This window comes from Grampus griseus (assembly GCF_964374135.1).
Source record: "Grampus griseus genome assembly, chromosome: 13".
Taxonomy (NCBI): domain Eukaryota; kingdom Metazoa; phylum Chordata; class Mammalia; order Artiodactyla; family Delphinidae; genus Grampus; species Grampus griseus.
The window spans coordinates 63,427,935-63,453,537 of record NC_139007.1 but is presented as its reverse complement, the minus strand read 5'-3'; the positions used below and the strand labels follow the sequence as shown (position 1 = coordinate 63,453,537).

At 40.5% G+C, this 25,603-nt stretch overlaps 1 protein-coding gene across 1 annotated transcript in view; it reads right to left on the bottom strand.

The window, feature by feature from the left end:
- ARFGEF3 (ARFGEF family member 3) overlaps positions 1 to 25,603 on the bottom strand; it is a gene marked incomplete at its 5' end in the record, with an annotated part of 182,678 nt that overhangs the window by 81,488 nt on the left and 75,587 nt on the right. The window contains 5 exons of the mRNA XM_082669258.1: positions 1,950 to 2,283; positions 3,383 to 3,487; positions 10,087 to 10,165; positions 12,302 to 12,344; positions 15,623 to 15,745. Of these exons, the coding sequence (XP_082525384.1) occupies positions 1,950 to 2,283; positions 3,383 to 3,487; positions 10,087 to 10,165; positions 12,302 to 12,344; positions 15,623 to 15,745 (684 nt within the window). The remainder of the gene's footprint in view (positions 1 to 1,949; positions 2,284 to 3,382; positions 3,488 to 10,086; positions 10,166 to 12,301; positions 12,345 to 15,622; positions 15,746 to 25,603) is intronic.

Genomic DNA, 25,603 nt, shown 5'->3' with positions numbered 1-25,603 from the left:
AGATATACCATATTCTTGGATTGGAAGAATGAATATTGTGAAAATGACTATACTACCCAAAGCAATCTGCAGATTCAGTGCAATCCCTATCAAATTACCAATGGCATTTTTTTTACAGAACCAGAACAAAAAAATCTTAAAATTTGTATGGAGACACAAAAGACCCGAAATAGCCAAAGCAGTCTTGCGGGAAAAAAGCAGAGCTCGAGGAATCAGCCTTCCTGACTACAGACTATACTACAAAGCTACAGTAATCAAGGCAATATGGTACTGGCACAACAACAGAAATATAGATGAATGGAACAGGATAGAAAGCTCAGAGATAAACCCACACACCTATGGTCAACTAATCTATGACAAAGGAGGCAAGGATATACAATGGAGAAAAGACAGTCTCTTCAATAAGTGGTGCTGGGAAAACTGGACAGCTACATGTACAAGACTGAAATTAGAACATTCCCTAACACCATACACAAAAATAAACTCAAAATGGATTCGAGACCTAAATGTAAGACCAGACACTATAAAACTCTTAGAGGGAAACATAGGAAGAACACCCTTTGACATAAATCACAGCAAGATCTTTTTTGAGCCACCTCCTAAAGTAATGGAAATAAAAGAAAAATAAACAAATGGGACCTAATGAAACTTAAAAGCTTTTGCCCAGCAAAGGAAACCATAAACAAGACGAAAAGACAACCCTCAGAATGGGAGAGAATATTTGCAAACGAATCAACGGACAAAGGATTAATCTCCAAAATATATAAACAGCTCATGCAGCTCAATATTAAAAAAACATACACCCCAATCCAAAAATGGGCAGAAGACCTAAATAGACATTTCTCCAAAGAAGACACACAGATGGCCAAGAAGCACATGAAAAACTGCTCAACATCACTAATTATTAGAGAAATGCAAATCAAAACTACAATGAGGTATTACCTCACACCAGTCAGAATGGGCATCATCAGAAAATCTACAAACAACAAATGCTGGAGAGGGTGTGTAGAAAAGGGAATCCTCTTGCACTGTTGGTGGGAATGTAAATTGATACAACCACTATGGAGAACAGTATGGAGGTTCCTTAAAAAACTAAAAATAGAGTTACTGTATGTCCCTGCAATCCCTCTACTGGGCATATACCCAGAGAAAACTGTAATTCAAAAAACATGCACCCCAATGTTCATGCAGCACTATTTACAATAGCCAGGTCATGGAAGCAACCTCAATGCCCATCAACAAACGAATGGATAAAGAAGATGTGGTCCACAGATACAATGGAATATTGCTCAGTCATAAAAAGGAACGAAATTGGGTCATTTGTAGAGACGTGGATGGAGCTAGCGACTGTCATAGAGTGAAGTCAGAAAGAGAAAAACAAATATTGTACATTAACGCATATATGTGGAACCTAGAAAAATTGTACAGGTGAACCCGTTTGCAGGGCAGAGACTGAGACACGGATGTAGAGAACAAACGTATGGAGACCAAGGGGGGAAGCGGCGGCGGGTGCGGGTGGTGGTGTGATGAATTGGGCGATTGCGATTGTCACGTATACACTGATGTGTACAAAATGGATAACTAATAAGTACCTGCTGTATAAAAAAATAAATAAAATTCAAAAAAACCAAAAAACATATACATCTGCACAGACAGTATCTGAGGGAGCAAAATGAAAGCTCAGCCTGGGGTCCAGTCAGATGCATGTAGTTAAAATTATCAAATGGCTTTGCTTCAGTGAGCACTTATCAACACCCCCTTAGTCCAACTCCCAACACATGCACACACAGCCCCCAGTGCTAAAGATACTATTTGTTACTGGATACTGTACAGAAGCAATTAAGTTCCAGCAGGCGACTGACAAACATTTTCTAAGTACTTCCTTTGTGCAAGACACGGTGCTCAGCCCCTCTTGGCAGACCTGGTGGCATCCTTCACTGCCTCCCTACCTCTTTCATTATTTTGATGGCTTCCACCCGGTGCTGGGGTGGGGGATAAAGCAGCACGCGGTGATAGAGCGACTGCAGCACGGGCTTCATGGAGTCCACTGACCCCACCAGCCGGACCAGCTCAGCTGCGATGTAATAGATGGTCCGAGCCACGGGCCCACTGAGGGCTGGTGCGGTGGAGGAGCAGCCTGACCCCCGGCCGTGGTCAGAAACCCCTGGAGACGCAGAGTCCGATTCGATGCTGGTACTCGTGTTGCCGCTATGAGCAGAGGTGATAGTTTTGTCATGAATTGGATTGCCCAGGATCACGATGAGAGCAGGGCAAAGGTTTTTCCTGAGAAGAGAACGAGAAGAAAGGAAAGTTTCCCTACAAGCCGAATGATAAAATACGAATACTATCCTGAGGGTAAATGCCAGGTGCCTTAAAAATGACACGTAAGGGCTTCCCTGGTGGCGCAGTGGTTGAGAGTCCGCCTGCCGATGCAGGGGATACAGGTTTGTGCCCCGGTCCGGGAAGATCCCACGTGCCGCGGAGCGGCTGGGCCCGTGAGCCATGGCCACTGAGCCTGCGCGTCCGGAGCCTGTGCTCCGCAACGGGAGAGGCCACAACAGTGAGAGGTCCGTGTACCGCAAAAAAAAAAAAAAAAAGACAAGTAATAGTTGGGCTCTTTACTGCTCCTTCTTCTGGCTACCTTCTGCCCCAGCGTTCCCTGACTCCTCATCACTCCTGGGGATATCAACAGAATACTTTGCCTCATAATTCAAGCTGGGGTTAACTACATAAAATATCAAGAGAAGCATTAGAAATCATCTTATGTGAGGAAAATGGACTCAAAATGCTAACTTAGTTATGAAGTTTCATTTTACTATAAGTAACAAAGTTATTTATACTCCTCATTTGAGAAGTTGGTTTAAAATTCTGACACATATCATATACATAGCATTCGACTTTCTCCCTGTCAATAAGCGCAGGAACCCAGAGCAGCTAGCTGGCTGCCTGAGGGTCCTGTCACTTGTGTGAATCTCTGACTATGATTAAGAGACTAGTATTCAGGTTGAGATGGAGAAAGTACCAGGGTGAGGCTGAGAAGAAGGCCCAGTTTTGGCGAAGGTGAATCGCCTCGCCTGTGCAACTCTCTGGTGCCTTTATATGATTTAGAACGTAGGCTCTCATGATCCTATGATGGAAAACAAAATGCAAAAGGGCCTTGGGAGGCATAGTTTGTTACAATAATTATCGCTTTCTCTCCCCTTTCTCTCTGTAGCTTCGTCTGGTGCATATAAGCAAAGCTATCTCCTTACTTTCCCTCTAATATATTTACACATAGATGAAATGGCCAGTGAGGCATGGATGCCCTGGGAAGGGACCCGCAGAGCGAGCGAGCCCCCCAGGTTGGGGTGGAGCAGGGGTCGGCGTCAGGATGAGCACTCACCAGATGAGGTCCGTGAAGCCTCTGTGCAGCCGCATGGAGGAGGAGGAACTGCTGAGCACGGACAGAACGCACTCCAGGTACAGAAGCTGCAGTTGCTGACTGTCACTGCAGAGAAGCAGAACCAACATACAAATGCACACAAGGTAAAGGCGAAACTAAAGAGGCGACGTGTGGAAAACACTTGGGGAAATGTTAGGTATCACAGGGTGTTAATTTTGGGGTAGGGGGCAGTGGTAGTGTTATGGGTTGACTTGTGCCCCCACCCCCCGCCTTTCATATGCTGAGGTCCTAACCCTTGGCACCTCAGAAATGGTCTTATTTGGAGTTGGGACCTTACACAGGTAACCAAGTTAAAGTGAAGTTATTAGGGTTGATCCTAATCCAACACGACTGGTGTCCTTATAAAACAGGGAAATTAGGACACAGAGATACACGTGGAAGGAAGACAATGTGAAGAGACATGAGGAGAAGACGGTCGTCTACAAGCCAAAGAGCGAGGCCTCCCAGCCCTGAGAAGGAACCAACTCTGCTGACATCATGATCTCCAATCTCCAGCCTCCAGAAGCACGAGACAATACATTTCTGTTGTTAAAGCCGCTTGGTTTGTGGTACCTTGTTATGGCGGCCCCAACAAACTAATACAGTTAGGATGATTTTTCTGTAATAAACCTTACTTTTTAGAACAGTTTTAGATTTACAGAAAAACTGAATATGGTATGGAAAGTGACATTTTACCCACCCCTGCACGTGATTTATCCTGGTAAAGATGTTATTAACAACTTACCATTAATGAACAAATTAACAGCTACCATTAATGAACAAATATTGATATATTGCCTAAAGTCCACAGTTTATTCCAGAAATATTAATTTTTAATGTTTAATTGTCTAAATATGTTTCAGATGTTTTATTGTACCATGATATCTTTTAGATGATTAATGCTTTACTAACTTGCATTTGGTTTTTCTTCTTTATTTTTTTGAAAGCAGCGTGGTTTTTCAACAGACGAATTATTTTTCTCATAATTATTACTATGGGGTTCCTCAACAGAACCAGATTAAAAAATAACAGATAAGTTTATGGGATGCACATTTTCATACCTGGATTAAGTTTTCTGCCTAATCCACCAGAAAGTATTAAAATCCAGGTGGGTGGTCTTTCTGACCATCACTTGACTCATAATTAAGAAAAATAATTATTAAATGCCCTTACTGAAAAATGTCTATCTTTCAAACTGTCAGTCGAACATCACAAAACTAAAATAACTATAAAGAATAAAGAGTCTCAGTTTCTGAAATCACTGGAAATAAACCCAGAGAAAAGCTACAAGCAGTCAAGTTCCCTATGAGTACATATCAGCAAAGCGTGCTGCAGCAATATGGCAACCCCAAGGCATCAGACTTGGTGACAGAGAGAGCTCATTGCCAAGGAAACTGGCCTGGGAGTCTCCTTGGAGACTGAATGCGGCAGCTTTTCTGTGGGCTGCTGCAGTCTGGAAAAATGAGTACTCGTGGCCTGGCACGCGTCATGTCATTAGAGGAGCACCTTCCATGCATGCCCCTCACTAGATACACATATGTGTGTGTACGTTTCATATTTGTCTGACTATAGACAGACGAATCTGTGAGATGCACAGGGCAGAAAGGAGCCTAGAAACTAGCCAACTCTTTCAGCACACACTAGGGAACATCTGCCTACTTAGGAGGGCTGTGAGTCACTTTGTCTGGCCTTTTGTTTGAACAGGTTGAGCACCTACTGGTCTCACTCTCTGCTCGTCTCTGGATTTCCTCCCAGGTCCATGATCCACAGAGAACAACTCTCGTGGGTAGACCAGTGGTCCATGAAGGAGAAGCAGTGCAGCCCTGGCAGGGTTACTGTGACAGCAACCTGGCAGCACATCCTCGATTTCTGGAGTTCTTAAAATTTTGTTTTGCTCTGAACTATTTTGATTTTGCCTCCCTTAGAAACAGATTCAAATTTAGTTAGAAAAAGGAGAGAGGGAGTTGCATAAGGAGTAGAATGGAATTAGAATACACAATATGAAGGCTCAGCCTCGCCTCATTGATTCCAAGGTGCCTCAGTATAGATTCCTCTCCGACATTCTGTACTGAGAAGAGAGGGAAGTGGGGAGAGGGTGGTGGGAAACCAACGGGCAGAGAATGAAAAAATATCTTTCTAATCCCAAGTATCCTTCCAAAAATTCTTGGATTTAAACAGCATCACGTAACTCAACTTGCCTAATATAGAGCTCTATTAATACTTCATCTCCAAGGCATGTGAGTTAACCTGTGTGCCTGAATGCATTTTCTGATTTCTCCTGAGAGACTGAACATATCATGAGTACATACCCCTACAGAGCTAAAGACCTGTGAGGTATATCGGCATTGATTTTGGGAATGGATATTGGGTGGGAAGTAATGACCGTGGTGTGATTTCAGAGGAAGAACTTACTTAGAAGGTAGGAGAGGTGTCAAGTTTAGCCAATGGAAATAAAAGGAGTTAAAGTAGTAAAATCAGAAGAAACTATATAGATGTGAAAATTTAAGGAGAATTAATAGAACCACCAAAGTGAGAGCAGCCAAGGGCATGGTATTATCTGACCAGGGGGTGTTAAACGTCTCCCAGAGAAGCTGCACTAAGCCTGCTGCACCCCAGCTTCTGCAGTAATACAACCCCCAACTTAGGGCAATGGAACCATGATGGGAAAGGCCATAACCAAACAAGGAGAAGAGTCTCCAGAGGCAGAATTATGACAAGGAAATTGCTTTGATAAAACAAGCAAGACTATGAGAATCCTATAAAAATCATTAAGCTCTATAACAATATGCCTAAAGCCATCTTTGATCCAATGTCCAATGAGAAATCCTAGAAAACCATGTGCAGGTCACGTGACTTATTTTTTTTTTCCATTTAAAGCCTATCCCTGAATCATATGGTTTAGAAACGTTTCCATTTTTTCAGTGACTGATAGAAATGTATGACCTTTAGTTTCTAATACACATATGTGAGCATTTGTAATGTACGTTTGTGCATTGTATTTTCCCAACAACCTTCAGTCAAATTTCTAATGTAAGAAACTCAGTGTTCCTAAATGCATCACCAACTAGAATTAGCACTGATAATTCTGAAAGCAAACAAGCTATTTTAGAGCTAATATTTATCAAATATTTATTATGTGTTGTGCAGTAAAAAAAAAAAAAAAAAATTCCACTTATACCGGTACTTCCTAGAAGATATCGATATGAGTGTCTTTAATAATAATTATACAATAAGCGTAACTTTGGACTGTTTAAGGTAAGCCAAGTTATATGGTTGCCCTATAGGTAGGGGTCCCTGTAGGTGACATTAGAGCCATCCAGGTTTTAAAGAACCATGAACTGAATGAACCCCAGATGCCAGGCAGGTCCTTACTAGACTTTGCTAAAGGCTCTTTCTGGACCAATGAACAATGGTATCATTTATAGACCTACAGACTTGTTCTAACTTCTCCTGATGGCTATTTAAAAATTATTAACGGCATAATTACCATGAACTATTATTAGCACTTTTGTAGCACTTAAAAACTTTTAGATTTTTCCCTTAGCAAACTACTCAGAAAAAAAGAGTTTAATTTATTAGTTTTCCCTTGTCAGCACACTAATGAACATAGCCTTTAAGTTTTTCAAAATTTCGGTGGTCTTTGTTTTATTCCCCGACAAGGCTAAGACCTGAAGGGGTGGGCCAAGAAGAAGAATCCTTGACAGCTGGCAACAGCCATCTTATTAGTTGCTACCAGCCAGCTGTGTGTTCCCCTGGGGAACAGAAACAACTGCACAGAATGTTAACATCAGATGAGGACTCTCCACAATGATGATGTAACAAGATGAAAGCAAATTGACAATCAGATTTGAACAGAAATTTTTTAAAAAATCTGTACAATTACAAAAATGACCAAATATTATCCTCCCCTGTAAGTGACTCCTGCTGCTTCTCCAGTGACAACTCTGACTCCCATCTGGCCCTCTTGTCAGCTAGATGAAAACTAGGATGCTCAATGCTAGAATTGTCCCTTGCTTTCTGACAGTAGCCAGTCCTTGAACAGAACCCCCAATTCCTTTAATCCGCACCAAATTACCTAACTCAGGTTCAAATCCTATAACAATTCCTAATACCCACCCTTTTACTGGATGTCCTATCATTCGCATAGTGTACAGGCTCCCCTACTGCAGCAAGTTAATAACCCTAATTCTGTTAACCTCAGATGTTCCTGGTGATCTTGGGTTGGTGGGCACTGACAGTCTTTTAGGTTAATTTTCTCATTCCATCCTTACAAAAACCCTAACATATTTTATATTACTAATATTACATATTTTATATTATTAATATTATATATATTACTATATTATAATGATTATAATGCAAATTTAAAATATTTTGAATAATCATTAAGCATATCAATATTAAAATTATATTACGAATATAATCAACATAATGTTACTTTATTATAAATATTATTATAACATAATAAAATATTTTATATTACTAATTTTTTATATTACGAACTTTTTTTTTTTTTTTTAAGCTGTACGCGGGCCTCTCACTGTCGTGGCCTCTCCCGTTGTGGAGCGCAGGCTCCGGACATGCAGGCTCAGCAGCCATGGCTCACGGGCCCAGCCGCTCCGCGGCATGTGGGATCCTCCCAGACTGGGGCACGAACCCGTGTCCCCAGCATCGGCAGGTGGACTCTCAACCACTGCGCCACCAGGGAAGCCCACGAACATATTTTATGTTACTAACATATTTTATATTTTATATTACTAATATTATATATTACTATATTATAATGATTATAATGCAAATTTAAAATATTTTGAATCATTAAGCATATCAATATTAAAATTATATTACAAATATAATTAACATTGTTATTTTATTATAAATATTATTATAACATAATAAAATAATATAACGTGCTAATAATAATTAATTATAGGATCAATAAGCTTAGGGTGGTTGAGCTCTTTGCCCAAAGTCAAGAGCTAGTAAGGGGCCTAACGGGGGTTTTATCCCAGGTAATCCAACAAAGATAATGCAGTTGAGCCAATAGTAATTAAACTCTGATTGTCTCTCAGGAGAAAACAAGCCAATGAGAAACATATTCCAGCTCTAACAGCTGGCTCTGCCAAGATGGACGGGAACTGGGCAGGGGTGGTGAGAAGTTAGCACTGGAAGAGATCGAAACCCCGTGCATGGATGAGTAGAGTGAATATATAACCTATCCCAGCCTGGACACTGTTGAGAGTAAAGGAGGGTGACTGTAATCATACACAACGGGTACAGCCTGGCACCGTCCCAAGGCAATCAGGTAGCACGGGGTCCCTACAGATGGGGTCACCGTGGCTGGGGTTAGAGCCTGCAGGTTAGGATGCTCGTCTGAATCCCAGCCCTACTGCTCCAACCCTCCATGGTCAGGAAGAGGGGACCTGAGTGGGGCACGGGAGCAGCCAGGTACATTCCATGTACATTCCCCCCCGAGGGAAAAATAATGCCCATACCTGCAGCCTGCCTAGGGTCCTGGGGTGGGAGAAACTTGAAGGTGGGGTGTGGAAGAAGTTAAGCGCTATTTCGTTTCGGTTTGTACTACCTATGTATTAAATAAATCTCTTCATTTTTTAAGTGCCTGATATAAATTGAGCTTAATTTGGTTAAAATATGCAGGTGACCTGGAGGAATGATAGATAAATTGAAGTAGAGACTATTCGACAACAACTTTTAAGAGTAGTTTTAAGCCTAGCTTAAAAATAATCCTGAGTTTATGAAGAAACAACAACAACAAATCTCTGCAGTGTTTCCAGCAAAGTGAGAGAGCTCATTCATGTCTGCAACTGGACAGTTTCTCGTAGCTCATTACCATATATAAAATTCTATAAGCAAAAGTTTTCTGAATTATCAATTACTCTAGTTACCAGTAAACAATAGTTTAATGTGTCGTCCCCAACTCAAAGGGCACTTCAGAATCCTACCATGTTGTAGAATGTTGCAGTTAATTATATGTAGCTGGTAGAGACTTTCATCTCACCTTGGCAAGTCTGGCCTTTTTATGATTTGTCTTTACTACAGATGCAGAAGTTATCAACTTACTGCATGGAGAGTTGGAGCAGTGGACGTCACAAATGAACTAATATCACTGATTAAACTGTCATGCAAATAAATGAAAAGTATATAAAAATCAGAATAACGCACTTTTTAAAGATAGGTGTGTGAGTTCACAGGCTCAGGAGATGTTAGAACAAATAGAAAAGATCACACAGCCCAACCTGGCCATTTAGCAGAGGAGGAAGGTGCAATAGCCGGATGAGAAGGCTTACCTGGAGCCATAGACCTGGGACGTGCCAGGTTAGGACTAGCCCTCATATCAACTAGGTCTTAGCCAACATTTTTTCCACTCACCTCCATGCTCAAGGGATTAACTCTTCTGCAAGGTATTGTTTTCCCTTTTTCTCATCAGAAAATTGCATCCTTCAGTAATCGTATTTGGTCATGTGGGCTTGCCCAAGATCACTGAACACATGCCTCAGGAAAGACAGTGAACTGCTCGGTGAATACCAACGGGGTGGTGGGAACCACTGTCCCTATGCTCTGCAACTTTAAGTGATGCTGCAGGCAAAAGTTACTTCAGAAACAGTCCGTTAACGAATCAGAGCACCAGTGTTGAAGGCACTTACTTGATGGCAGCTTGGAGCTTCTCACACAGAACAGTGAGCACAGAGACAAGGTCATCACAGAGGGACTCTACGGTTGACCCTTCAAACAGAGGAGGTGACAGGCATTAGACATCGGCAGGGGGCACTACAGGCTTCCTCAACAGTCCTTCCCATCTTCTGCTTTCGATACTTTCAGGACTGGAAAGATGATTTTCAGATGCTGAGCCTTCCTCAGGTCACCAAAAGGGTCACAGAAAAGAATTAAAGGACTGATTATCCCATCAGTCCTTTCCAAAGTAAAACACTCAAGATAGTCCAGGAAGGAAATAATAGACTATTCATTATAAGTAAAATTCACTCACACTTAACAAAAAAGATTTGGTTAATTTAAGGAACAACACAATCAATAACAATTTTATCAATATTTAGGCCAGCAGACTACACATGTATCCCTTATTCTGACCTCTTCAGTTTCTGGGTCTCCTGAGCAGACTTGAGCTGTATCCCAGAGAGAGAAAATATGGTGGCATGGAAGAAAGATGGGCTTTTCATACTAGGAAACTAGGGAAAGGAGGCAAAATAAGTTAGTCACCATCTTCACCTATTTTAGCTATTTGTCCAGCATCCTCAGGGTACGTGGCCTTCACTGTTAAAGGAGCAACAGCCACGGTCAGAAAAAAATTTCCTTTCAAACATGTTTGTGTCCAGAATCTAGCAACAAAACTCCCACAGGAGCACCGAAGTGTATTGGAAAAAGGCTGAAATTTGGAATCTGTTCAAGTACTGGTCCACAGTCTGCTGACTGTGAGCTTGGGTAAGCTTCAGTTTAGCCTTCGGCAAGATGCAATAAATAATAATGAAGTCCCAGCTCTGTTGGGCCAAGTGAAGTAACCAGTGGAAGCATTTGCTTTTTTTTTTTTAAATAAAAACCTGTGGAGAGCTATACAAATGTGCCCAAGTGTTTGATGGATGTATAGAATGAATGAATGAATGAATGACCATGAGGTCAGAGAAGATGGAGAAAAAAATGGCAAGAGTGTAAGAAGGAAAATAAAAATAAAATTGGAGGAGGGCAAGGGAATGATAAATGGCTGATCCTCAGAATTTAATATTTTAAATGCAGGAACAAATTGAGAAATGATAAAGTACAATGATAAATGATAGTTTAAAATAAATAAAACCCACAAGTAGTCTTGAAACTCAATTTTAGGTAAATTTCAAATGAGTCCATCAATTTTTTTACTGATATAGATTTTAAAGATGCATCCTTAACCAAGAGGACTTTGACCTCTTATTTTAGTTTATAAAATCATCCTACGTTAAAGGAAGACATTATGGGAACTGCAAGAGCCAAAAGAGGAAGAGACTGGTAGAAAATCTTGAAGTATACCACTGAGAGCTTCAAAAGGTGAAAGGATACTGCAGCCCAAGAATGCAGGAGGATGTGACTAAAACAACATGCTAATGTGATGCTTTAGAAAATGACTTAAAGCGGTCATTTTTCTTTCATTTATTCTTTTTCTAACTGTGGCTGTTTAGCTACTTCTTTCTCTCTGTTTCATTCCCTGGTTTTTTTCATCTTCTCTCTACCCCACCCCCCCCTTTCCCCATTATTAACTGGCAAAAATATCAAAGAAAAGCAGATTTTTTCCAACATTTTAAAAATTACTGAATAAAATTCAAAATAAAATTATATTTCAGTATTTCAATCAGATAATTTGAATTTTTCATATCTCTTTCAGAAAACAATACCATCAAACATTTTGAAGAAGTCAAAGTGCTTGTCTGTTGTACGCGGACCTTTATTTTTTCCTGTCCTGTGGGTCAGAATGAAAGTTCCTTACCTTGATTTCACCTGCTACTGAAACTGGGCTGTCTGTCCTTCCCTGTGAGGTGACTCATTTTTCATATCAAAAACTCGGTGTTTCACAAATACCCTTCAGGTGAAATAATGAACCTGACTTCATGAAGAGTGATGTAACTACAAAAACTAGCTTCCAGCAGGAAGGTGTGTGAAGAGTTAATTTCCTTGACACAGCTGGAGCAGGGACAAGTATGGTTGGCAGAGGGTGTAGGAACAGAAGGGAACAGCTGACTAAAGCTAAGCAGAGCCTCCAAGGAGAATGGGGAACTAACCCGAGAGCTTTTACTCAGCGTTACATCCCCACCCCAAGCACATAGTAGGTGTCTTTACACCGGCTTTTTAAACTGAATGCACAGAAATCAAATCCAATACCTTGACTCCTGAATTCCTGCGGTACATCCGGGTTTTCAATTATCTAGTGAGGGAGACACACACAGGACAATTAGGAGATTCAGGCAAGAAAAATCCCGACTGTTAAACAACGGAAAGTTCTAGGAAACAAAGTGTCATCTGAGTGCTCTGGGCTCTGCTAACTTACCTAGGCGCACCCTCCGGCTCTTGATAGCATTTCATTACTCATGGTACTTATGAAAAGGCTGTGATGTCTGAACTGAGTTATCAATTCCAAAAATAACTCATTCAAGAGTCCACAACCCCCTGGAAGTTTAAGGCCCACCGTGCACTTGATCATTCCAGGATGCTGCAGGGCTATGACCTGAGGCAATACCTGCCTAAACAGGTGCGTTCTCTTTGCACAACAATCTGCCCCAAGGTCACAGACTGCACTCTGACTGGCACCTAATGAATACAGATTCTTAATCGTAAGAAGAATCAGGTTCCTGGACTTCAACATACAAGTCCAAGATGACTGCGGGTCAGAAGCACCAGATTCCTAATTGATGGGGGAGTGTATTAACTTCTGACTGTCTGACCAGACCGACCCTCTAGGCCATCTCTAGGTAGGCCTAGAACTATCAGGGTAGAGACAGAACCTGGAGGGAAGGGAGAATAGGAAGGAAAAGACATTTACTGGTAGTAAGATTATTTCCCATGATACGGATAATTCAGTGACTACTGAGCTGAGAACAGGAAGGCAACCCTTCAGTCTCCCCACCTCTTAGCATTGGGAGATAAACAGAAGGCATTTCCATGCCACCTACCAGATATAAATCATACCATAGCACTGATCATTTTTAAACTTGTTACGGGCATGTATTTCTACTCAGTCTCTGTTCATAAATTTGCAAGCTCAGCAACTTCTACAGTGTTTTGGGAAATGCTATGTTAGTGCCTACAGCTCAGCACACGGATAAATATTAAGTTCAGAACAACATTTTCTGGAGGAAATCCATCTGAATCATTTTTATGGATAGAAAAACCACTACCACCTACCCCCAAATATTTACATGTGGCATTTTTTTCTTTTTAAAATGTGTAACAACAATTTAACAATGGCTTTTGTCATTGAAATAATTCAAAAATAAAGCTCGGTAATAACTCAGGGTTTCTGAGGCTACAAAATCAAACTGAGTAATCTGCCCTGGGAGCAGGGGTTGGGAGGGGCTAGACATTAAGCTGAAGATACATTTCATGCTAAGCTTTTGGCATTCTAGATTTATTTTCTTTCCACTGTACTTAAGTCTTTCTAATTCTGAGATGGCCCATGATGTCTTTCCAGGGATGGGTCACGCTAAGCAGGATACACATCTTCTACAAGTAATGCTAAGTGTCCCATGGGAGAACATGCAGCCTACTCAGAGTGAGCCTCACCATTCCTAGGGACCACTCCCCTTTAATAGCTTTTTTTAAAAAACCATTCTTAGGTGGCAAAAGTTACGTCTCCCTCTACTAAACATCCTAAGTGCTTCAAATATTAGCATCCTGAGAATCATGTATTTCTGGGACACAATAACATCTCCAGGGATCTAATGAGTAATATAAAGGAAATTAACAGGAAACAGTCATTTTCTATCTCGTTTGGGATCTTGCCTCCGGATGGGGTGAGTCCAGATGGTCAGTGATGAGGGGGACCAGAAGGTTGATTAGCCACACAGTACCTAGGACAGAGGCAGACAACCCTCTAGTTTTATCCAGACCTCTACAACCATACCTCTCACCATTGTTACAGAAGAGCAAGATAAGCTAAAAAGCTGAGTCGTTTTACTTAAAACCCCAAATTCTCCTACTTAAAAATTTAAAAATATAACGAAATAAACTATCATAATTGAAATCTCTTTGAAACTACAAAGTTTCATTTAAATGCTTCATCTTAAAGCATTAGTGTTATAGTATTTCCCATCATGTTGCCATTTAGCAAGGATGGAACACGATAATATACTAGTATCAGGACTCTCAACATCTTAGCTTTGTTTCCATTAAGAAATTTTTTTCTCTTAATGCTTTCTGCTTATAGGTTTGAATTTCTTTTAAACTAATATATCTATACCGTCATATGCAAAACCTTAGTATAAATGAAATAGTTTTTAACAAAGTAAGCTAATATAATAAAAATATCTCAAGTTTAAACCATTTTTAATAAAAACTTGGGCTTTAGATACAGCAAACAGAAAAGAAAATCAGTATTTGTTTTTTCAGATTAGTGGATTTAAACAAAAAACAAAAAACAAAAATACACTGGCTGCCAGACTGCATATTAATAACCTGGACTGGGAGTCAGTAAGGAGACTAGGGCTTTTGTTCTGGCTCTTTCACTGATACGCTCATTAATTTTAGATTTCAATTTCATCTCTCTGGGCTTCATCTTCCCCAGCTGTTTTTCTGAGGAATAAAAGAATTTGACCAGATAATCTCTAAGGTTTCACTCAACGCCACGATTTTCTAAAAATTAGAAAATAATTGAAGTTAAAAATTAGAAATGAACCCTTCATTTCTGTAAAATTAATTTCTGAGATATTCTGGATTGCCATTGAGATTTCCTATTCTAAAAAATAACTCATAAAGTGTTCATTTCGGAATACTTCTTGCAGATTTTAAAAGAAGTTTAATCTGAATTATTAGAGGCATTTTTTTTTAAACACCAATTTTGAAGAGGAATCATCTCCTCAATTAACATTCCCAGGAGAAAACATATACAAGAAGCTGATTACATTTACATTTTTCCCGGGAATGCTCATTTTAGACAAACTGCTGAAGTTTAGAGCAAAAAGCTCGAGTGGGCTTTGATGACAGAGAGAAGACAAATCCAGCTTCTTCCCTGATGGTACCAGCAGGTGAAAGAAACCTCCTGCCCCAGCCTTTTATTTCACAAACAGAAACATATACACCAAGCCTCAAAGCATGTAATTAATTAACTGCTAGTAATTTTGTTTAATTCTGAATTTACTTCTGTTTGTTAATACATCAAAATATTTTTAATAAAATTGTTCAATCAGAGATGTTTAAAACATGATTTTAAAAGAAAAGTGAATTTTAAATTAATGACTAAAAACATGACCGAAACCATAAGGAAAAATAACTCCAAGTTTTGGAGTGAAACAGGCAAAGACACATTTAAAGAGTTTAATTTATATAAATAAATGTTCTTCTGAACCAAGCCAGCCCTTCCTAATGTTTCAGTAGGAAGCAGCCCTGGCAGGGGGAGGGGAAAGCATATAGGATGTGGGACACTTAGCATGCGGTTACACAGAGACACTGGCAAGACCGGGATGAACGTGTGGGTACTGAGAGGCTCACCGTATTCTCCTGCCTTTGTCGTAACTGTAAAGTCAAGTCACTCAGCATTTGACTGAGAGTTGCCCGCACAGCAGTGTTTATACTACGCTGGTGACAGCTACATATGTATGTTTCAATGCACACCTGGTAAAGAAATAAGACAGCAACATACACGATCTGTAGATATCAGTTCATTACCAACATGCTTTGGAATTAATTGGAGAGGATGTTAAATCTCTCTTAAATAGAAAGTCAGCCTGATTTAAGACTAGTTGTCAATGAGTACTACTAAATATGTATTTTAAATCCCTGGGAATTTGTTTTTAATCATACAGGAAAAGTAATCTTTCCCTAAAGATTATCACTCTTAGAAGCTTATTATTCTGAGCATCACAGAAGAATGCAAATTAGTGATTTTTAGATATGCCAAATAATTCTACCTAGAACAAACTCAGGTGGCTAGAAATTAATCAGGAAAAGTTCTCTCCATGACAAAACAGGAACAGAATTTAACTTCTGAGTTATGAAGTGTGGGGAAAGGGTTAATGAAACCCTTTCTCCTCTATAAACAAGTTTGACCTTGGATTAAGTCTCCAGCTGTGTTCTTTTGGAAACCTGATAAAAGTGGGACAGTTAGCTGTGTTACTAGGCAGCATGGCTTAGGGTAAAAATGTCCCCCGATTACTAAGCTGCATCTGAATTCAGAGAACTGTGAACGAACTATAAAAACCTGGTGAGAAGTTTCCCTGGGTGACTGCTGTCATTGATCACACCCTCTGGGACCTCTGCCAGCTGAGCTCATGCAGTTGTTACAGATGATTGGTTCCTACATAGTTGAAACCTGGGGATGCTAGCCAAGGTGACTCTGTACCCACAAAGGTGGCTCTCATCTTTTTGCTCCTAAGCTGACATTTGAGAGCCAGCAACTAGCCTCTGGACTGCAGCAAGGACTCCTGTGAAAGATATATGCCTGCCGTTAACCTACTTCTGTGTCCTGTCCCATATCCTGCTAAATGAACATAACGCCAGTTGTGGTCTAGTTGGGTCTTGTGAGTCTGAATGTCTAGCTGAACATGAGAGGACTCCCTGATGGCTGCTGCATGGAGAAGTCCCAATTTGGGGGGAAAAAAAAAATCTCTCATTTGATGATGATGTTGATGTTAAATGGCATGACTTTTCAGATTTTATTGCCTCTAGTTCCTTTGGAAGCTATAGGAATGGGCATTGACAATAAATACATGCTTTAAATTTGCCCACTTTTTCCTCTGCATAAGGTATGTTATCCTTTCCATTTTCCAAGCATATTTAGTCCCACAAAAAGAAAAAAAGGGGGATTTAATGTACCTAAATTATTCTTCTAGGAGTAACTCCAAGACTATCTACAAGGAAAATACAGGGTTCTCACCCAAATGGCAAATTTGATGATTGATAACTGAAACAAGAGAGAAACTAAATGTTAACCTTTGTTGCTGCTACTGCTTAAGCTAGACCTTTCTGCCGGGCCTCATTATAATAACCTTCCTGGTAAAATTAACTAGGTAAAAGTAAATATTTTCTAACAGTTTAATTTATCTCCTATTGAATGCTTAATATTCCAAACGAGCATTGAAAACTCAACAGTGTAGTTGGAAGTTGGCTTAGATTAATTCATTTTAAGTTAAAAAATAAGAGCAAGTTCCAAAATATTTGTTTTTCAAACTACCATTTAGGGTATATCAGTTTTAAATTCATTTTCTTAAACAATCGTGGATTATAATGTACCTGAAGGTACAATTTATACATATTTAGAAAAAAACATGTTTTAATCTTGAAAGGCTTTTACTTTTGCATGTGACGAAATAGTTTAAAAACTGTGAAAATACATCTGAGTGAGGTATTTCACTTTGATGAAATCAAATTCTCCACAGTGTAATCAGGCACACTCGTACTATTTATACCTTAGGATTTAACAGTTTTCTTTAAATCTTATACTCTCCCAAGAAATCTTTATAACTGTTGATCTCTAAATCTCTAAGCTCTGACATTATAAATTTAAGGGGAAATTTTAAGCCTTAGACGCACTAAAGATGAGAGTAGCTATCTGGAGAGCTGAACTATACACTTAACATAAACATGATTTTCCTGAATACTGACAGCCATCTATATCCTGCTTAAAAAACTCTATCAGTCCCTTTAGACCCAAGAAAGAAAGCACACATGAAGAACTGGATTTGAAGCAACACAAACAGTGCTGTAAACAGATGAACTTCACGAGTAACCAATGCATTTCTTTGAGTTTTAATGTTATCACCATTTTAATGTTTAGGTGCTATTACTACACGTACAACACTGGAAATGACTTATTGCAAGAGGCGTTTTATTAAGGGAAAAGATAGACATGTTTAGTCTGCTTAAAAAAAAAAGATTAACCTAAGGATCTCATTCTACTAAAGTTGGGAGTATAAATATGGAATATGACAAAAGGGTATCCTTTTAAATATAAAAATGATCATGGGGCTTCCCTGGTGGCGCAGTGGTTGAGTCCGCCTGCCGATGCAGGGGACGCGGGTTTGTGCCCCGGTCCGGGAAGATCCCACATGCCGCGGAGCGGCTGGGCCCGTGAGCCATGGCTGCTGAGCCTGCGCGTCCGGAGCCTGTGCTCCGCAACGGGAGAGGCCACAACAGTGAGAGGCCCGCGTACCGCAAAAACAGAAAAAAAAAAAAAAAAAAAAAGATCATGTATCTGATAATATCACTCTCTTTAGGTACTCAGAAAGAAATGCTTTATCAGTTATCCTGACATCTTCTGAAGAAAAGTTCCTTTAACTTGCTACATTAATAATAAATTGGTAAATCCGAAAGGTTTGCAGAACTACGTTTCCCCTTATAAACCTGACCATTGTAATTCAAGACCAGTGATTTTTCACTTTGTGGATGTTTTTCTTCCTATACCTCAGGGCAGTGCTAAGATGAGCACATTGAATCAGAGAAGCTCAGAGAACACCATGTCCAAAGTCAGGCTGAGTTTCTGGAAAAGGAGCTTATCAGTTTCTTCTTTTCATATATCCTGTATCAGTTCTGTCTCCCCATGCCCTTTGCTTTCGTGGTGCAGAACTGACACTTAAAAAGCCTCAGTCCTGCACCTCTGCCAGAGGCTCAAAGGGCAAGTCAAATACCTTGTGAAAAGCCACAGGCCCCTGATCCCCAGGGAATGCACGAAGACACAGGGCAGTGAGGAGTTTCGTAAGGGACATTTTGATCATTTCATGCATTTGTGGACATCTAGCTTTACGGCATGCTAGACACAACTGAGGGCAAAAACATACATCATTAATGAAGCAAAACAGACCCCGAAAGCAGGAAGGAACAAGAACAAGAAAACACAAGTTTGCAAGCCATACATAAGCAAGTTTTGTATCACCGAGTCAGCAGACTGATAAATAACAGTACTAGGTTACAACCACGGTGTAATCACTATTATTAAATATGAAGCAGCATAGTGGAATGTAGCAGATATTCGATATACATTAACCAAAGTGATAATAAGTTTTAAAGAAGCTGCCACAGCAGAGTTTGCTTAGCTTTACAAAGAACGCACGACCTTCGCTTTGCTGAGCTGTGCATTTACCTCCTCTTCCCTACCCGAATGGGGTTAGTGGCATAGCTTTGGTAAAACAGTGCATGGTACTGACTAATGAGTTCTATAAAGAGAAAAGCTAGTATGTTTCCAACTGGAAAATTTTTACGGAGATGACAATTTATGGTGATAAAAAATAGAGAGGATCAGAGATTAAGTAAGCTACAAGAAAGCAGAAATGTCTCTTATATGAATGCTTGCTGATCACATTAGAACCAAAGGAAATTTTGATGACCACTGTAAGTCTGAACTCTGTTATATCGTGACGACAGCTCAGTGGCTCTGCCGTTCCCAGGTAAACAGCAGTAACGGTATGTGACAGGAGGCACCTCATCAAACGGGTCCTGTTGATGCAGACACACAGGCACACACACATACATACACACAGACAGAATGAACTGAAGTTGCTTTATTATTCCTAAGAAATACCTGTGTAAGTAAACCTGATCCCATGCTGGGGTAGGGAAATTTGCTGGTTTTCCTTTTGGATCTCAACTTACAAGGAAATTCTTAAAGTGCCCAGGCATTTACGGAAAACTCACTGGGACTTCCTTCTTCCTCCTCCATGTTCTTCCTGGCTTCAGCTGGCATATTCAAATGGCTTAAGACCCCTCAACCCCTCAATGCCTGCACCTTCTCAGGCAGAGCCTTCTGCTTTGCCTACACAGGGTCTACCAAACTCTAGCCTCTGTCCAGTGAACCAACCCAAAATGAAGTAGAGGGGATCTCTGCATTGCTCAATGTGTCTTCTAACTCCAACTAAGTTCTTCAAGAGCCAGAGGTTAAAGGAAAGTGGAGAATGTCTTGCAAAGGACTAGTTCGCTCAAAGCCTATCTGGCAGTAAGTAGCCAAAGAACAGACACCTTAGAGGAGTCAAACCAGAGTCAGCAAAGAGGCTGGCCCACGAGGAAGGAAAGAAAGAGTTTCTGGAAGGAAAAGTGGAGAAGCTCCTTAGAATGGGGTTTCCTCAATCCAGTAGCCTCAGCTGGGTTAATGGGGCAGCTTCCTTGGTTGGATTTCTTGCCAGGAGGTGGGGCTACCCCTCCCAGTCTTAAAGAGAACAAGACAAATAAGATGCTTCCAGGATAAATGGACCAAGTAAGTCATCTGTGTACTCTTTTTCCAGGTTATATCTGGAGACTATCTGCTCCTTAATTGTAAAATATTTTATTTGAGGTATGGCTCAGAAATAATGCTTCCACATTAGAGTAAAAAAAAAAAAAAAAGGATCACTGAATATTTAAAGAGAAGTCAGCCCAATTAAAATAATACTTTAGTGACAACTAGAACCGTGACATCAGAATCTTTGGCAGCAGGTCTTGAGCTTCAGTGTTTTTTAAGTTCCCTGGCATAACAAGTGGAACTATTGCTAAACTCCATATCCTCTGAGGATAACGTAATGTTCAGAAAAGACAAACTGAGTATCAATATGTAAAGACACCCAAGAAAGTGGCATATGCCCGATGGTCACTTGAATCTACGGTCACGAAAAAAGTAAAACGCATCAACACTTCTGCTTTACATGTAAAACCACCATACAGCCATTCTCTAACTAAATGCCTTGGTAAAGGTCCAAAGTGGATAAGAATCCAAAGAATTTCAGTCAGTTGCTATATTAATATGGCAAGATTTCACTAACATTTTCTAAGACTGAGGGTAGCCAGGAAGCAATAGTATAGCATAGTGGTTAACAGCACATATTTGAAATATAAAAAGTCTAGATTTGAATATCTAAAAAAAAAATTTCTTCAATATTGTTTTTTATTTATAAACAAATCAATATAAAATAAGTCTAGATAGCAGTGGGGGGAGCTTACTTACAAAGGAAGCATGTGGAAAGTGGAGTGGGTGCAATCAGACTCCAGCCTGGAGACCCCTCCCTCCCAGCCACCTTTGGGCTTTCCTGGCCTAAAATCACTGGACAAGCAAATTAACCTCCCTTTCTCTGGGATTCTTTATATAGCTTGGTTATGGTAAAGATTAAAAGAGAATGTGTGGAAAATACAATACTTATTGACATGCCCTAGGAACTCAACCATCAGTAGCTACCATTATTAACCACTGTTTTGGAATTGAGGGATGGAGGATGGATGGAGTAAAAAAGGGAGGTTCCTGAAAGTAAAAATCTTAAAGAAAAAAAAAAAAGGTCTTTGAGAGAGACTCTGCTTGAACTTGATAACATGCCACAGGATCAAAGACTGGAAGTTTCCCATGACTAAGATCAAACCAGCAAATACACTTTACAAACAAGGCTTTCTCACTTAGAAAAATCCCACAGAGCAGCCTTCAGCAGGCGTGAGAATATGCTCCAAATCTCACCAATGAAACAGTATCATTAACCATCTTCAAATCAGCTTCACAGAGCTTCTGGTTATGCACTACCTCTTCCCAAGGCCTTGGCGATTTTTGCTTCGACAGCTTTTTCCTACGTTAAGGTAACTATCTCGGAATACTCAACACATCTGCTCATTTGGGCATAATAGTAGGAGAAATACTAAGCGTCCAGCTTTCAACCAATGAAGAGAGTTTTGTATCCATACAGAGTTTTAGTAATGATAATTCATGAAATTAAACAGAAAACACATGTTGGATATTTCATAACTGTCCAATTCTAAATTCGGTTGATATTTATTCCTCCTGCTTCACAGAAGACCCTATTCTGAAAAACTGTCATTATTGCAGTTTAATAAAGCAAGTTAAAGTTAGACACACAAATGAAGGCTGCCCTCTTATTTACATTTTCAGCGCTTAATGATCCTTTTATAGTTTCAGCAGTACCTTGGGAAAACAGACTCATTTTTCATACTTAAGCACACATCCCATTTCCTGATCAACAGGTTCCAGGGTAAACACTATTCTTGAGTAACAGTCAATGCAGACAGAGTAAGAAAGAAGAGAGTGTGTGGATTCTCTCCCAACATTTCCACAGGAGTTTTAAATGATTTACTTTAAGGTCTTTTTATAAATTGTTTCCCTAGCTATATCAAAAGTGACAATAGGAGAAAAGATTTTTTTTTCTTGAAGTTAAAGACTTATTTTTATGAGAAATTCAGCTACAACCAAGAAAGCTTCCAGGAGCTAAGTGGTAGTTTTAGGCTGAACTGTCCTGCTTTAAAAATAGAGATGCAGATTTTTCAAAGGCTAAATTAGCAGGTAGAAAGCACTTGAGAACATGCAAAAACCTGCAAAATCATTGGGTTTCACTATGTCTACAGAATACCGTTATTTTTGTGGCAGTATAACTCTCTTTTGTAGTTAATGCTTCCTGTAGATGAAAAAGGATTTCTTAAGCAACTTCTATGGTGAAAAACCAAAAGGTTCTAAGCTATTTTGCAAATTTGAGGCAATATAAAATGTAGGCAATGTAAGAAAAATACTTATACCTATCATGTGTATCTGAAGTAAACAATGATTTCCAATAAGTCTACTATCCTTCCTTAAATTATGCATACATAATGCACTTAATAATCTAACAGCTGTAACTACTGATCCATAAGCTTATATTTATAAATTGTTCTTATGCTTTTCATATAAATAGATCTACTCCATGCTCGTCTTATGCCAGATTACATAAATATGGATTCGGGGAGGAGGTATGGTTTTAAAGGTTGACAGGGCCTTATTGGCGGAAACACATACTCAGAAGGAACAGTGGGATAGCTCTGTGGCAGTTTAAACCATTAAAGCATTTTAAGAAATATGTTTGATATATATCAAGCAATGACAAATGGGAAGGAGAAAACGTGGAGATGATTTGGCAGGAGAAGATGATGAAAGACAAGGGAAATTAGAAGAGTCAAAATCTTGTACTTATTAGGGGCCACCACTGAGAGGATTCTGCTGCTGTGTGGGTGTCCCTACTTCGTGGAGGGGGCTCGATTAGCCATGGCAAAGAGGCATGGCAGACCTTGCCTGGGATTTAGGTCTATAAACCCAGCAGAACACTATCTTTAGATCTCATTTTAATGAGATTATACCAATATTCACTTGTGGCAGCACTTCTCAAACTTTAATACGCTTATGCATCCCACGGGGTATCTTATTACAAGGCAGATTCTTATTCAGAGGTCTGGGTTGGGGCCCGAGGACCTGCATTTCTAACAAGCTCCCAGGTGCTGCCATGCATCTGCCGGGTGGACCACACTTGAGGCTTTAGAGCATCACAGCTCCTTTCAATATGGTTTTACAACACAGCTTGTTGGAGAGAACAGTAACTATCAGAGCAGTGATTTTCAACTTGACTTCTGCAGTAGAATCAACCGGAGGCCTTTACAAAATTTGTTTGCCCAGATCCCTCCAAGACCAAAAAACTCAGAATTTCTAGGGCAACCCTAGGCATCTTATTTTTACTAATACTTCCCAGGTGATTCGAATATGCAGCCTTTGAAGAGAACCCTCAACATAAAAGTAGGGCCTCTGATGCTTTGCAACTGTAAGTATCCCATATGTAAGAGAGTTCGTTTCAGGAGGGTAAAGAGAGGTCAAAGTTTAATCAAGTAACTACTGAAAATAGTCAGCCTTATACAGGAACCTATGCAAACTTGTATAAGCCTGTCTCCAGTTCTGATCTTTAATCATTGTTGGTGGTGAACTGAGGCATACTATTCTCTTAAGAAAAAGGATCCATTTTAAAGATAAAAGGCAAGATTAGTTTAACTTCAACACTGTGTCTGCAGGGTGCTCACGCCTGGGAATGGTCTGGATGAGGGGAAGGGTAGCCCCTTTGAGAATTACCACTGATTTCCACGGGGCAAGTGTAAGGGCCCCTGTGAGTGTCCCTTCCACAACCAAACTATGACAGCACGTGCTACAGGGTATAAAGACCAAAAGCTCAGTCATACCGACCAGTCTTGCTTCCTGGTTCTATCACTTCCTAGCTGTGTGGCTAGTACAACAGTACTGTTGTGCAGATTATATGATCTAATACAGGGAAAGTTCTGAGAACGGTGCCTGGCAGAGAGCTAAATATGTACTAAAGGTAGCCATGTAACATTGTCTTAGCCATGTAATATGTACTTATCTCTTGCCACCAAGAGTGATGTTATGTTCTCAAGCCTCCTCAGAATGATCAACTCTAATGGCCACAGAGAGCCCAGAGCTCTAGCTAATGCCTGGTGGAAGTACTGTGAGTTGCAGCCAAGCCTGATGGATAAAAGATCCACTATTCTCAGCAGGAGAGCGCTTTCCAGGGTGTTTTTCTCACTGGCTTTCTGATCGGTGCCACTGGATAGAGTGAGCCCCTGGTGCTGGCATCTGCATGCTCGTCCTCTGCTTCTCTCAGCAGCCTGGCGTGCAGATGTCCTTACCCGTGGACTGGCCAGCTGCAAGAGTTGGATTCTTACTCCCTTCAACCTGGTGTCCACGCCAGGTGCAGGCTAGCACAGTGGAGTGATCCTGCACACTGCCATTTATCAAAAGCACTTTGAAGGGGTGACCATTGTGGTCCTTACAAAGCAGTCTCCATCCCCCTGATAGGCTGGAGAATCTGCTGATGTTTCCAGTCACCAGAAAAGAGTGGGGCACCTAAGTGAGGGCTGGGGGAACCTGCAGCCTCAACTGTTAAGTTCCACCACGGACAGGGAGGTGGTAGGACCTTCTTGTGGATCTATAGGAGAGGCGGGGCCTAAAAACATCTTCTGGGAGCCTGCACACTGTCAAGGGAAGGTCCCCGCTATCAAATACAGGATGAAAAGTTTATTTTTAAGATCTCTGCCAAGTCCTTCCTTCAGAGGAATGCAGTCCGAAGCCTCCATCCTGAACAATAAGTCAAAGCTAGCACTGGAAGTAACACATTTTTCCATGATGGTCTGACCCCTGCTTTATGACCTTCATGCTGACATTCTGCTGGGAACTCTTCCAACTAGGGGATCTCAGGAGGCTGCAGGAGGGGCAAGAAGGGGAAGTAAGCTTGCTACTGTTGTCTCAGGAACCTAAGCCCAGTTGATGACCCATCCCTTCAGGGTCCTGGCCGTGTCAACATTATTTAGTGGAAGCCTGGACGTCGTCACCCATCTGCTGCTCCAGGAGAGCAGTAGCTAACCTTGACCCAGCATTTACTATGCGGCTGCCTGCACTGCCTGCACTGAAAGCTTTTTACATGGATTCTATCTTTCTTGTCTAATCAGCACAACCATACTACGAGATAGCGAGGTAGGCGCTGTTAGCATTGCTTTTACACAGAGAACAAACACAAGCCCAGGGAGGTATCTAAGGCAACACCGCTGGGAGGTGGTAAAGCCAGGATTTTTACACCCAACCAGTGCAACTCGAGAGCCCACGCTGCCACCACCAAGCTCAAACGCCTTTATCTTTATATCACTCTTGGGCTGAGATTTAAAAAATAAATAAATAAAAGTTATTTTTCCTTTATAGGTTCTGGTAGAGAC